This window comes from Trachymyrmex cornetzi, unplaced genomic scaffold (assembly GCF_001594075.2).
Source record: "Trachymyrmex cornetzi isolate Tcor2-1 unplaced genomic scaffold, Tcor1.1 scaffold25, whole genome shotgun sequence".
Lineage (NCBI taxonomy): Eukaryota > Metazoa > Arthropoda > Insecta > Hymenoptera > Formicidae > Trachymyrmex > Trachymyrmex cornetzi.
Genome location: NW_017297166.1, coordinates 1,717,690 through 1,731,184, shown reverse-complemented (window position 1 = coordinate 1,731,184; position 13,495 = coordinate 1,717,690). Strand labels below are relative to the sequence as shown.

General features: G+C 33.1%; 1 protein-coding gene across 1 annotated transcript in view; it reads left to right on the top strand.

Moving 5' to 3' along the window:
• LOC108761526 (lachesin) overlaps nt 1-13,495 on the top strand; it is a 47,301-nt gene that overhangs the window by 13,036 nt on the left and 20,770 nt on the right. Inside the window, exon 3 of the mRNA XM_018508130.1 lies at nt 465-650. Within this exon, the coding sequence (XP_018363632.1) occupies nt 465-650 (186 nt within the window). The remainder of the gene's footprint in view (nt 1-464; nt 651-13,495) is intronic.

Genomic DNA, 13,495 nt, shown 5'->3' with positions numbered 1-13,495 from the left:
GCCTGCTCGTCGCGTGAAATCGCGGGAGCACCTCGCTCGATTCGGAATATTCCAAGGAAAATGCAAATACCGCCTGGAAGTTTGGCCAAGGGGAATCACGCGTGTCAATCTGTGTGCGCGCGCACTCGTATCTGTGTGTGTATATGTGTAGTTGTGTTTGTGTTTGTGCCCGGATGTGTGTGTGTGTGTGTGTGTGTGTTGTGTGTGGGTGTGTGTGTGAATGTGTGTGGGTGTGGGTGTGTGTGGGTGCGCGCATACGTATGTGTGGATGCACGCACACCTCGGGACAGGCATCCCCCACATCTGTTTGTATTCCGCAGTCGGGGATGCCTGTAAGGAAATTGCGGCGTCTTCAGCGAAATCCGCGACGCCGTCACCGCGATTTCCGGCACCGACTCTGTCTGCCCCTCCGTTCTCCATCTCCCTCGCCTATTAAGGCTCCGATCTGGCGATTGATGTTCCAGGTCGGTTGGGTAAAGGCGGACACGAAGGCGATCCAAGCTATACACGACCACGTGATCACGCACAATCAGAGGGTGTCCGTGTCCCATAGCGACCACTCTATATGGAATCTACACATCAAGGGTGTCCAGAAAGAGGACGGCGGCCTTTATATGTGTCAAATCAATACGGATCCCATGAAGAGTCAGGTATATACTACACTAAACTCCTTTAAATTGCAGATCGATGTAATACGGAATGATCATCAATTCAACCGTATCATTTCCATCAAGCAAAAATATATTTTTCCGCTTCAGCTAGAATTATAGTTGGTTTTTTGTGTCTATAGAAAATTATGTATTATATTCGTAGAATTTGTAGCATAAAATTCTAACAATGTATGCGAGCCAATTTAGGTCTCATAATCAAATGTGAATTACTGCTAAATATGAGTCACATAGTCACAGTCATCTGATTGATCGTTACAGAGAGACTTTCTTGATAAATTTGACGAATGGTTGAAATATAAATTCTGTCTCTGTCATCTTTGATTGATTTATTAGATACATATTTAATAATACACTGCTTGCTACTCTTGCTAGACATTTATTCATTTTAGCTAATTTTTTGTATCTAGATAATTTTTCACTATAACTATAAGATTATTTTTTTCATTATATTACCGATCAATTCACATAATTATTTTGACGACCCAACAAAATTATTTTCAAATCCGTATTTATATACCTAAATTTCAGCAAAGCTTCTTTTCATGAAAAAATGGATGATTTCCTCGTTTTCGAGCAATGTAAACTTTCATTAAATCATTTATTTATAGTACCTTGTATAGATAACAGAATTGATATTTATAGATAATAGAATACAAGGATAGATACAGTAGAAAGGTGATGTGGGCTATAAATAAATACATACGCTGATCACGTATGAGAAAGGTGATCGACCTGAAGATCGCAATCAAAGTACGAAAGGACCAATTGGCCTGTCGACATTGCTCGAATAAGACCATCTATTTGTAACTCTTGAAACATTGATATACTCGAATTATTGAATTTATGCTTGATTGACATTGTCTTGTTTGGGCTTATCTTTCTTTTTTCTCTACACTTGTAAATATTGAAAACTTTTTTTTTTGGAGATTATTTGACAATACTGCTTTCATATTATACTTATAAAAAGAAGTTTCGCTAAAATATCTAAAAATTTAGGTACATACAGATACAGATTTGAAAGTAATTTTGTTAAACTCCAGCTAAAGTAATATTTTTCGCAATGAAATTATTTACATATTTTTAGGTGCTTATCAGCATCAGAATATCAAGATCAATCATATTCCAGAGAAAGGTTTCTTCGATTTAAAGAAATGTTTCTCTAGGTGAAGATGCTTATACAACAATATAATTGAATTGCTTGTCAACTTATGCTCAACTTCTGGATAAGCTGCGGATAACCTTATCCAGGAGATATCGCCATTGTATTCTATGAGATATCTCTTGGATAAAGTTATCTAGAGGTGAAGAAATTGAGCATTAGTAATATTGACATTCTAGTTCCATGACACACATTCTATTACAAGACATTAGTAATAAATTAGAAGTCAGAAACCAGAAATTGATCAAGCAGAGTCAATTATTCTTCTTACATTTGTGATTTGACGGTGATTGATCAATATATCTAGCTTCTGACTTCTGACTTATTACTAATGGCTTATTGTAGAATGGCCATTAGAATCATGTTTCAAAACTGAAAATAAATTCGACGCGCAGCTTGAGGAATTGGATGTAGTAGATTCACATAGAATTATTTCAGTACTAAAGATCCAGCTTGACCATTTAAGGCCTTTATTTCCTATTCGTTGTGTAGTTACGTACAATCTTACACACTTTGTATTTTTATTAAATTATCAAAATAATTATATAGAAATTCAAGCATAAATATGCTGTAAAGTTTTTACATTCTAACATCCTGCTTGAACATTCTACATAATTATTTTGACAGTCCAATAAAATTTAATTTCAGATCTGTGTCTAAATTTTTAGATACTTCAGCAAAATCGGTTTTTTTGCATGGAAAAAACGATTTACTGAAGTATCCAAAAATTTAGGTAAGATATAGATCTAAAAATATAACTTATTATTAAACCATCAAAATATAATAGGAAATTCAAACACAATGAACATGATGATGCCGTCAAAAGTTTTGATACTCTAACAACCAGAGTTTGAATGTCCTATACAATCTAATAAACTTATTTTCGGATCTATATCTAATTAAATTTTAGATACTCCAGCAAAACTGTTCTTTTCATGTATCGATTTACTGACAGAGTTACTGACTACCGACGTATTGCATAAATTAACTGATTCCAACGAAAGTTTTTCCAACAGCGCGGCGTATGCTTCAATTACAAACTTTCTGTCATTCGTTCGAATCAAGAGCGACGTCCATTTCGTTTCTAGTCTCGCACCTCACGCTCGTCGCGGTGTTAATACCGACCAGCGAGTAAATCTAACGATGCACAAGTTTCGCGAGCGATCGCGGGCATGCGAGAGCGACGACATCGCGGCAACGGTGGTGGAAGTATCGTTAGGAAGTTCCTGCGAGAACGCTTCTAATAGCAGTTCGGTGCCGTTTTAGAAACGCTTGATGCCGCGGAAGGAATGCTCGGAATTTAGTTAGGCGCGGAAACGGTGGTCTATCCGCCGCGTCGAACATTTTCGGTAGTTACACTCCTCCTTCGCTCATCTAACTGAAACGATTAAATCGATTGTTTTGGAATTCTTTACAAAAAAAGACTTACTAAACGTATTTTTACTAAACGTATTTTTTCCAGCAAAAGATTTAAAATATAATAAACAAAATTCGTCGTAAATTTTTGTTTTTCTACACGGAGAAAAATAATTTAGAGATGGATACCTTACAAGACAATTAAAAATATTCTGGCTATTTTTTATCGAATTTGTGATTTTCCTTCGCTCATCTAACTGAAACGATTAAATCGATTGTTTTGGAATTCTTTACAAAAAAAGACTAGATTCACTAAACGTATTTTTTCCAGTAAAAGATTTAAAATATAATAAACAAAATTCGTCGTAAATTTTTGTTTTTTTACACGGAGAAAAATAATTTAGAGATGAATACCTTACAAGACTAGTAAAAAAATATTCTGGCTATTTTTTACCGAATTTGTGATAAATTTTATTTGCCTAAAAGTAAAAATACCGGAGATTTAAGATAAAAAGTACATTATGATTATAGTACATCATTTCAAGTGATTATTATCTTATAGTAAGATAAATTATACTTTCAGTAAAGTAAATCGTACTATTTTCAAGATTTGTTTTGTGACGAGCATAAACAACTCTCAGAATTTTTATATTTTACTATGCAATAAAGTAAATTTTGTTAATACTAAAGAAAAAATTGTTGTCGATAAAGTAAGAATGATTATCATATGACAATCTCATTTATCAGAAATGTAAAGAGAATTTTACATAAATAGGCACATATCCCTATATATGAACTTGATAATTCCATAAAGTTTACTAGAATTCTAGTATAATACTGTATATTTTTTCGTGTATGATTCTTTAATATTATAAACAGTCCGATAAAAACTTAGGTGAATAAAAAGTTTATACTTTTTCATATTCCACCTGTACGTTTTCTGATTTCGCTACTGAATGCTGATCTCGATACTTTGCCTCAATGTTGTAAGCCTGGATACGTATAATCCTTGTTTGAAATTAACCGTGGTAAACCAACAAACTCGGTGAAATAACTAATTGGGACGGCCCTATCGACTGTATTCAGGTCGATAAAACATGGAAACCGGTTTGTCAGCGAACGAAAGGTCACACGATTTCGATGAGGTAAATTCGCCTATCACATTATGTATATTTTGCTATATATTTTATAATATCTGATAATGTTATATGCATATGTTATATAAATATGTTACGAAGATTTCATTTAGTGCGTTTGGGAATAATCTATGTTCTATATCATAGGATGAACTAAATAACAATATTCTATTGCATTAAGTTTCAATTATAAATTATACTAGATTTATTTCAAATTTAATATGAAAAATGTGCATTTTGACGATCCGACAAAAATATGATAAGTTTGATATCAACTTTTACTTGATGACGATGTAGAATAAAACAAATTCAACCTCAATAAAATACAATATTACTACGAGAAATTATATTATCAATAAAATATATTCTATAAAACGATGGTAATATGCGTAAATAAATATTCTACGCTGTTCTACGACAATCGATTTTTAGGGGACGCGACTTCTCGTATCCTGAACTTAACTTCGCGAAGGATAACCGTTTTCCAATAGAGATTTAGTTCATAAAATAACCAGCGAATGTGAATCATATCTTTAGTGTTTTTTATTTTTAGAATAAAGAAAAATTTTTCCGGGGGTCATAATCGATCTCTCAATCAATCAAAGAGAAGAAAAGTTAAATCTTTCTAAGAATACTGTCTAAAAACATGTCTAATATTTGCTTGTATAATCCAATGAACGTAACGTTCCCGCAATTTTTTAACGTCATCTTGAATACTTTTGTGACCCAGATAAACAAGGACAAAGAATTTGTCAACGTAACGCCAATATCGTTGATCTTTTTTGCATCGTGGTGAACACCGCGAAAATCGGTGGCGATAAGTTGCCGAACTGCGAGTGAAACAATTAATCGAGTGAACCCGCTGCCAGTGATGCCCGCATCGATAAAGTGCCAAGATGCGCTCGAGTTAATCGATAGTTACTCAGTTACAATCGGACCGCGTCCCACTTGGCTCACGCAATTAATCATCCCGGCCTCAGTTTGCTAACTATCATTAACATAATCCATTGATGTAATACGCGCAATCGTATTCACATTAGAACATAGGAAATCAGGAATGTATTTCGAGCGCTACATTGCCTCATTAAACCTTCATTTGTAACGCGAAGAAAAGCTCTCTTTCACTAAAAATTATTGTCTTTCGAATTATCCGATTCATCTTGAAGTACTTCTTAAAAGAATTTAAAATTCTGAAGTTTGGGATTTAAATTTAATCATTGCACGGAAAAACAAGTTTCTGATCATAGCTAATTCTGCAGATTAGCTGAAATTGCATTAACTACATACAAGGGATTTGCTGCTGTAGCTAATATAAGAACGTGATAGCAAAATATGTATGTCTGTTATAGTCAATTTATTTAGCAATAAAGATGTCACATTTATCGGATATATCGAGTTATCCGCGTAAAAGAAAATTGTCTCTATATCACAGCTAAATATGGTTTGTTGAAACTGTACTTGCTACCAAATTGTCTGGTACACAGAAAACGTTTGCTGCAATGATCAATACATCGACATAATAGTAAAATTGCTTGTCTGTTACAATGATAATATTTAGGCCTCACAGCTAATGAAAAATTAGACCTCGCAGACACAATGTTGAGTGTCCATACAATATTACTAAATTTAGCTGCCTAATTTTTAGCTGTGGCAGCTAATCTTTTTTTTCTGTGGCAGAGGAATATTGACCGACTAATAGTATCCATTTCTACCAATGTAGATTAACTTTAATCTCGGTTTAATTTACCCCTTAGCCCTTTCTAATTCTTAGAACTAGAAAAGATAAAAATAAAAAGTAAGTTAAACCGAGATTAAAGTTTAAATCTATTATCTGTAGAAACGGGCATAAATGAGTTTCGAAAGCACATAATCTACCACAAACGTTAACACAATAGCTAACCGATAAATGTAATCTTGGTTTAATAATCGAGTTTGCTGGTTTATTGATCTATTCACGATAAACATCGCGTATCATTACTGTATTCATGTTTCCGATGGAACTTTCGAGCGACGTGAACGAGGAAGCAAGAGACCGAACGAGAGAGCTCAGAAGAGAGAAATCTAAAGCGCTTAAACGGAGGCAGCGACAATCGCTGCAGTCTCGTTTACACATCTCGATACTTTCCGCCGCCTGTAATCGTCGTCGGTGATGCGCGATAGGAAACCACAGGAGTATTAACCGCCTGCCGTCTAGCTGACGTCGAGTATTAGCTGCTGCCGACATAACAATCTGTACAAGTATCGAAGGCATTTCGCCTACCGCGTGCACGGGGCTGGCAGACTCGCGCATACTTAACGAGCCCGGGAACTTAACGAGCCGTCCTAGTCAGTTCGGTACCCGTTTATGAACACTGCCTCAAGTAGCGCTTAAATCCTCCTCTCTACCTACCGACCCGTTTCGAGTTACGGCTGCGCATATAGTCTTATCAGAAAAGGATTGGAATATTAAGTCGCGTTTAATGACTATTATATTATATACGCAGTCAGCATAGTAATATCACCGATAAGGGGAAACAAAGAAAACACCTTTACCTTTTCGTTCCGCGTCGACTTTTAAAATGGTTCGTGATTGTTGAAAAATAGCTAAAGGTTAATAACTGAACCAAGATCTTTATACAAATACTCTTGAATCTACACGGAGAAAATTTTATATTAAGTTTTAATACAACTTTAAATTACACTTTACTATGTCTAGTATTTCCGATGGACCGTCACAACATGATTCCGACATAACTTTTACTATGCTAATACTAATTTTTATCACATAATTATAATAAATAAAGTAATTATTTTGTTAAATCAGTGCTTAAGCCATATATTTTAACATGAAAACTGTTAATTTTTACTATGGGACGCAAGCAAAATTTGCTAGGTATATATTTTTTATTTATTTTTACAATACTAACTTTTATTCAACCAGTTGTGATTTTGTAATAACAAATTTTTACTATGAAAAAGTGTAAAAATTACGTTGCATTATTGTTTACATGATGTCCGCAGCTACTACCACATTATAGTAATTTTAAATATAAAATTTTCTCCGTGTATAGTGTCAAATTTAACCTAATTTAAAACAATGGATAAATTTGACGCTATATAATTTTAGTATAAAATAAGGATATATTGAGTAGGAGCAGTGGTAACATAAATTAGATTAAGTTTGACACTATGATTTAACATGCGCAAAAAAATATTTTGCTGCTCCAGATATAAATATTATCGCTGTTTTTTGTATCTGGTAAAAAACAATGTAGGTTTGCAAGAAAATTTAGGTCTCATAATCAAATATGACTGCTAAATATGAATCACCGTCACATTCATCTGATTGAACGTTACAGAGAGATTTTCTTGATAAATTTGACAAATCGTTCTGATATAATTCTGTCTTTATCGTCTATATTGATTAGGTACAACATCGTAACTCTAACTAGGCATTTATCTATTTTAGCCAAGTTTTCGTATCTCAATAATTTTTCGCTGTAACTTAACAATAACAAGATCATTCTTTTCAGTGCAGTAAAAAGAACAGTTTTGCTGAAACATCTAAATATTTAGCCAGATCTAAAAATAATTTTATTAGACCATTAAACTAATTATGTACTAGAACGCTTAAATTGGATGCTAAAATGTCAAAAATATTTACCACATCACTCATCATAAATCTTCTCTTTGTCCTAAATCTTCTCTTTAAATATCATATTATCGTAATTCTCGTTTGTAATTTATCGGTTAAAAAAGATTAGACGAAACGTCCTTATATATGTACATTAATGGAAAACTGGTTTTAATTCTTATCATCTTGATGTTTTAATAAACTAATTTTGAAAATTAGACTTAATTATTTGTTCGTGTGTTGATCTGTCTACCACTTTTATTATTTTGCTTTGCAATCTTGAGCTTGAAAATTGACATTATATATTAAACATGTTTGAGATTTTTACGTAATTATTTCGATGATCCGACAAAATTATTTTCAGATCTATATCTAGCAAAATTATTAAATATTAAAAACAAATAAGGGCTAATGAGAGTTTTTTGTGCGGTTGTTAGTGCGAAAATAAAAATCGTTTATTATCGAAATATAGTATAAATTAGTTACACATAAACGTTTCGACCTGCTTCCAAGCTATCATCAGTATGTCTGAACGTATAATGTAAATTCTCACTTCTTCACGGCAAGACGGCAGAGTGGCAACTCAATCTTCTTATTCAATTGGCAATGGTTGACAATTCCAGTGGCAACGAATAACAGATAAAAATCTGTGTAGATATCGAAAACGTTATCAATTATTTTTTATAATAAAGAAAAATTAATGCACTCACCCATGGCCATGAAAGACATGAACATAAAAAATCACTCAAAGTCGAGAGATAAAAGATCCGCAAATTATTCATGTTTAGCGAAACGAGTATTGTGACGGTCAACGTTCAAATGAGTCAAAGATAATACACAGTGTACAAACTAATAAGTAAAAACGGATGGTATTACCAACATATGTCAGATTGTTTCTTAAATGATAAAAACAAAGACGGCGCGCAGTTTAAATTAATGTAAAGTATTGAGAATCGAGATGTATGAGTGATGTAAAAATTCGGTATCAGATTGCAAATTAAAGCTGTTTTTTTGCAAATGAATATGTAGCATTTCAGAGATACGTCGTTTATACAAAAACCGCTTCTGATGAACAATTTCTATGCCTTCCTAATCAAAATCATGGTTCAGATCCAGTCTGTGTTCAGTAAGAACAGAATGATTACTCGTGTTCCTTCGGGTCATTACAATGTTCGATTCTCGTTTTTAGAGTCCTTCTTGTCTGCCCGACATAGGACGCATCGCAATCCTTGTAAAATATCTTGTAAACTACGTTCTTCTTTTTTGCTTTATTAGGAAAAGAATCTTTATGCGTTTTAATAAAAGAATTGAGCTTGTTCAGACTAAAAAATGCAAGGTCAACATCAAGATCTTTAATTATGTCCTTGAATTTGTATGAAATCTCCGAAACAAATGGAATCGTAAATCATGACTTCTTAACAATATCTTCGGAAGTATCATTCGTATTTTGCTTTAAGGTTTTGTTACTCAATAAAGATTTTAAGCGCTCATTAATTGTGTTAAAAATAATAAAATCAATCGGACAGTCATTATTTAAAAGTGTCTCAATGACAAAGGTCAGGTTCTTTTTATGATATTTAGATTGAGATAACAAAAAGGCCATGATGTCAACCATTCCTATGATCGTACCTCTCTTTTACGAGATAGGGTGCTAAGAAAAGAAATTCAGATACCTACCGGAGAAAGTATAGGCTTATGGTACCAATCATATTCAAGAATATTATTATTCTTGATAATAATATCTAAATAATTTAATCTGTCCCCACCAATTTCAATCATAAACAAAGATGAACCGAATTGAAGACTTGCAATATTTCTGTAGTTTTATCTGGAGCTCCCATTGCAATGTCATCAACATAGCGATCGTAAAAGGAGATATACGGAAAGCTAAAGTATTCATTGCCTTTTCCTCCAGATCTTGTAATACTAAATCCGCGATTACTGGTGATAGAGGTGAACTCATGGACATTCCAAATTTTTATCTGTAGATAATATTGTCAAAAGAAAAAAAAGAAGAATTAAAAATTAATTGCAGAGATAAAAAATTCGTCTTTTGAAATATTACATATTTTTGAAATTGCGGGCCATCTATTCGAGATGCTGTCAAGAACCAAGTCAATCGGTATGTTTGTAAAAAGGGAAACCATCAAGTGAAATTAAAATAGAATTATCATCTAATGTTTTTTTTGTTCAAAATTTTAGTCAAATAAAAATTATTTTTTACATGATTGAATGAGTCAACACTAATTTTATAAACGATTTTGTGTAGAAATACTGATAAAGAGTATAATGGACTATCGACAGCAGAGATGATAATTCTAAGAGGCGACCCCGGTTTATGGATATTTGGAAGCGCCAGATAACACCCCATCTCTCTCTCTCTCTCTCTCTCAATGTTGTACAATTTATTGTAAATCTGTTGCGAAATGAACTCTTTTTTCTTCCATCTGGTGAGTAACTTTCTCAGTTTTCTAGAAGATTGAGTTGCCATTCTGCCATCTTGCCATGAAGAAGTGAGAATTTACATTATACGTTTCAGACATATTGATGATAGTTCGGAAGCAGGCCGAAACGTTTATGCATAACTAATTTATACTATATTTCGACAATATACGATTTTTATTTTCGCACTAACAACCGCACAAAAAACTCTCATTAGCCCTTATTCGTTTTGTTCTTTTTTTTTGTCATTTTCGAGAGTTTGGTTACTTGTTTTATTTATTAAATACTTTAACAAAATCGTACTTTATTTACATTTCTCCCGATGGTATACAAATTTACTTAAGTTAAACAACGATGAGCAATGAGTGCTTTTTATCAGATGATACAAATTAACATAAGTATCGTTTTGTCTTTGTTATTCATTAAATATCAAGAAAGATAGAATGTTTGTGTCGATTTATACCACCAAATGGAAAGATCCAATCCAAACAACAACGAGCAAGTCTTTAAAATTAGTACTTTTCTCTTTAAATGCACGACATTACACAGTTAGGCGGCAATTAGTCGCGCAAAAATTACGAGCTTTACGAGCGAAGAGCCGTAGAGATTTTTCTCGCGGTACGAAAGACGCTTAACGAGCCACTTTAGTTAACGCGCGCCAGTCCTCGCTCGTCCCTCTCGGATAACATTTGCGTTGTCTTATGCGAGACCGGAGTCGACATCGCGGTTGTCTGGTTGCTTTAAAGTAACACCTCATCCGCCTCTTGCTGGCAAAGTGATACGGCGCGAGACGCCGCGCCGCTGGAAAGTCGAGATCTAATTTTCCGACATTTCGGATTGAATTCGTGCGAGCCCCGCCCCTGCCAGCCGGAGTTTCCCTCTTTTCGCGAGGAAGCAGGCTGTAATCTTAAATAGTGCGCAGAGCGTAACATAGCGATGGCTGCTGGTGAGACGGCGGCAGGTGCCTGCTCTCCGATCTCTCTTGTCGTTCTTACTTTACGAGGCACTAAGCTAAATAACGAACGCTCTGTGAGCAACACCGTTGAATGCTCCGGCCAATCGTTCGAGGATTTCTCACGAAAGGAATGAATATACAATAAAAAGTAAGCGTGAGAAAAGAGGAGAGAATTTGTAAATAAAAAATTTATTTCTTGGAAGTAAATCCTCAGAGCAATGTGAAATCATTTTGCATTAAGATACTGCACATTTTGCTCCACAATCGAATCTATCTCCGAACTGGTTATATTCTGTGATTATTATTATCTTATTATCTATCAGTAAATAATATTTCGTTTCTTTCGACTTCGTTCTCATATTGCGTCATGTTTTTGCCTACCTCACGTTTCTCTTTGCTTTCTGACAATGAGATGAACATGGCTCGCCGCGAGCGGTCAAGCTATAGTGATTTTGCCAGAGCATTTCTTGGATAAATCCGGAAAGAAAGTCGACATATAGAACTAAGTGAAATGCGCGACAGAAATTGTGATGGAAAATATTATATTATAAATATATTATATATTATAATTAAATTTTACTATATTTTTTACATATTTAGATATTTCCGTTATCACTTTATAATATTAAAATTATGGTATATATAATTTAGAAAAAAACATCCTTCAAATATATTAAAAATTAACTCAGATAACAAAAAATCCAAAATGCGTGGGAGTGTCAAATTTTTATCTCATCCATTCATCAGATCGTTAAAACTTACTCATACAGAACACTAACATTGAATCAATATCTCAAAAATGATTTGTAACAATTGCGAAAATTGTAACATCGCGAAATGTAAATTCAATGTTGAAGAGACGTTGCAGAAACTTCTAATGTCCGTTGAATTGCATTATCTGTGAGACATAAAAAATGTTTCTCATATTAAAATTCCATAAATAATAACGGTTTAAATAATTAAAAAATTTAACAATACAATATAGGGCTAAGAACCAACCCGTCTGTACGTTTTTATTGATTACAATAATATTGTTACTCATATGTTATTCTTAGTTGATTCTCTATATTGTATCGTTTAATTTCTCATATTAATTAATTCAATTTTATTATTAAAATAAGTATTATTGATTAACATCACATTCCAGAAAACACACGACAAAATTATATTTGAAAAAAAAAAACGCTTCCTTCTCATTTGGGAATTAATTTTCTTATTTTCCTAAGCGGTCACCCCTATCCAATATTATACGCCATCCAACAATACTGAATCTCTGCAATCGTACGGGAACTGCAACTTCAATGATCCACAAAACTGAATGTTAGTGGATGTATAATTGTGACATAAATATGTAGAAAGACCACGAGTCGACATCGCGCATCGGATCGGTTAACACAAACAATACCATATGAGAGAGTAACCACTAGTTGAAATATTGTCCCACTGATTACATGATTTCATTTGATTTTATATTATTGTGTCTGATTACAAATAATTTTTTTCAATACATATGGAGTCATTTGGTAAAATATACGATATTTTATTTAATATTATACAATGATTTCTCATGGTTGCATATGAAATTATTAGATTATACATAGAGATTTCATATGAATTTTATGATTTCGAGGACTCTATCCCACACAGAAAAAAGACTATTCTTAAATCAACCATAATAAGCATAACTCATATATAAGCAAAAATATTATAATCTTGCTTCAAAGATATCAATCTTGATTTGATTAAATTTGTTTTGATGCAAGTATTACTTTGCACTTAATTCAAGACTTGCTCAATTAAAAATCTTATATCAATACAAATTCAAGACTAAAATTTTTAAAGCAAGATTACAATATTTTTGCTTATATATGAGTATATTATGGTTGATTTATAAGAATAATCTTTTTTTCTGTGCACGATTACATTAAGTAATTATCCCCTCGATACCATACGTGCAAGCATTCTGCGCGCGCAGCCTAATTTCGCGTAAACATGTATTATTTAGAAATGAATCTCGTTAAAAGATCAATTTAAGTGATTTAAATTTTATATTTACATGACATTATATTTTTGTTCATTTTTTACAAAATAGATTTCGATATATAATTTATTCAATGTCGTTTCAACATTGCAGTAACATTAACAATCAATGTGGAAAAATCA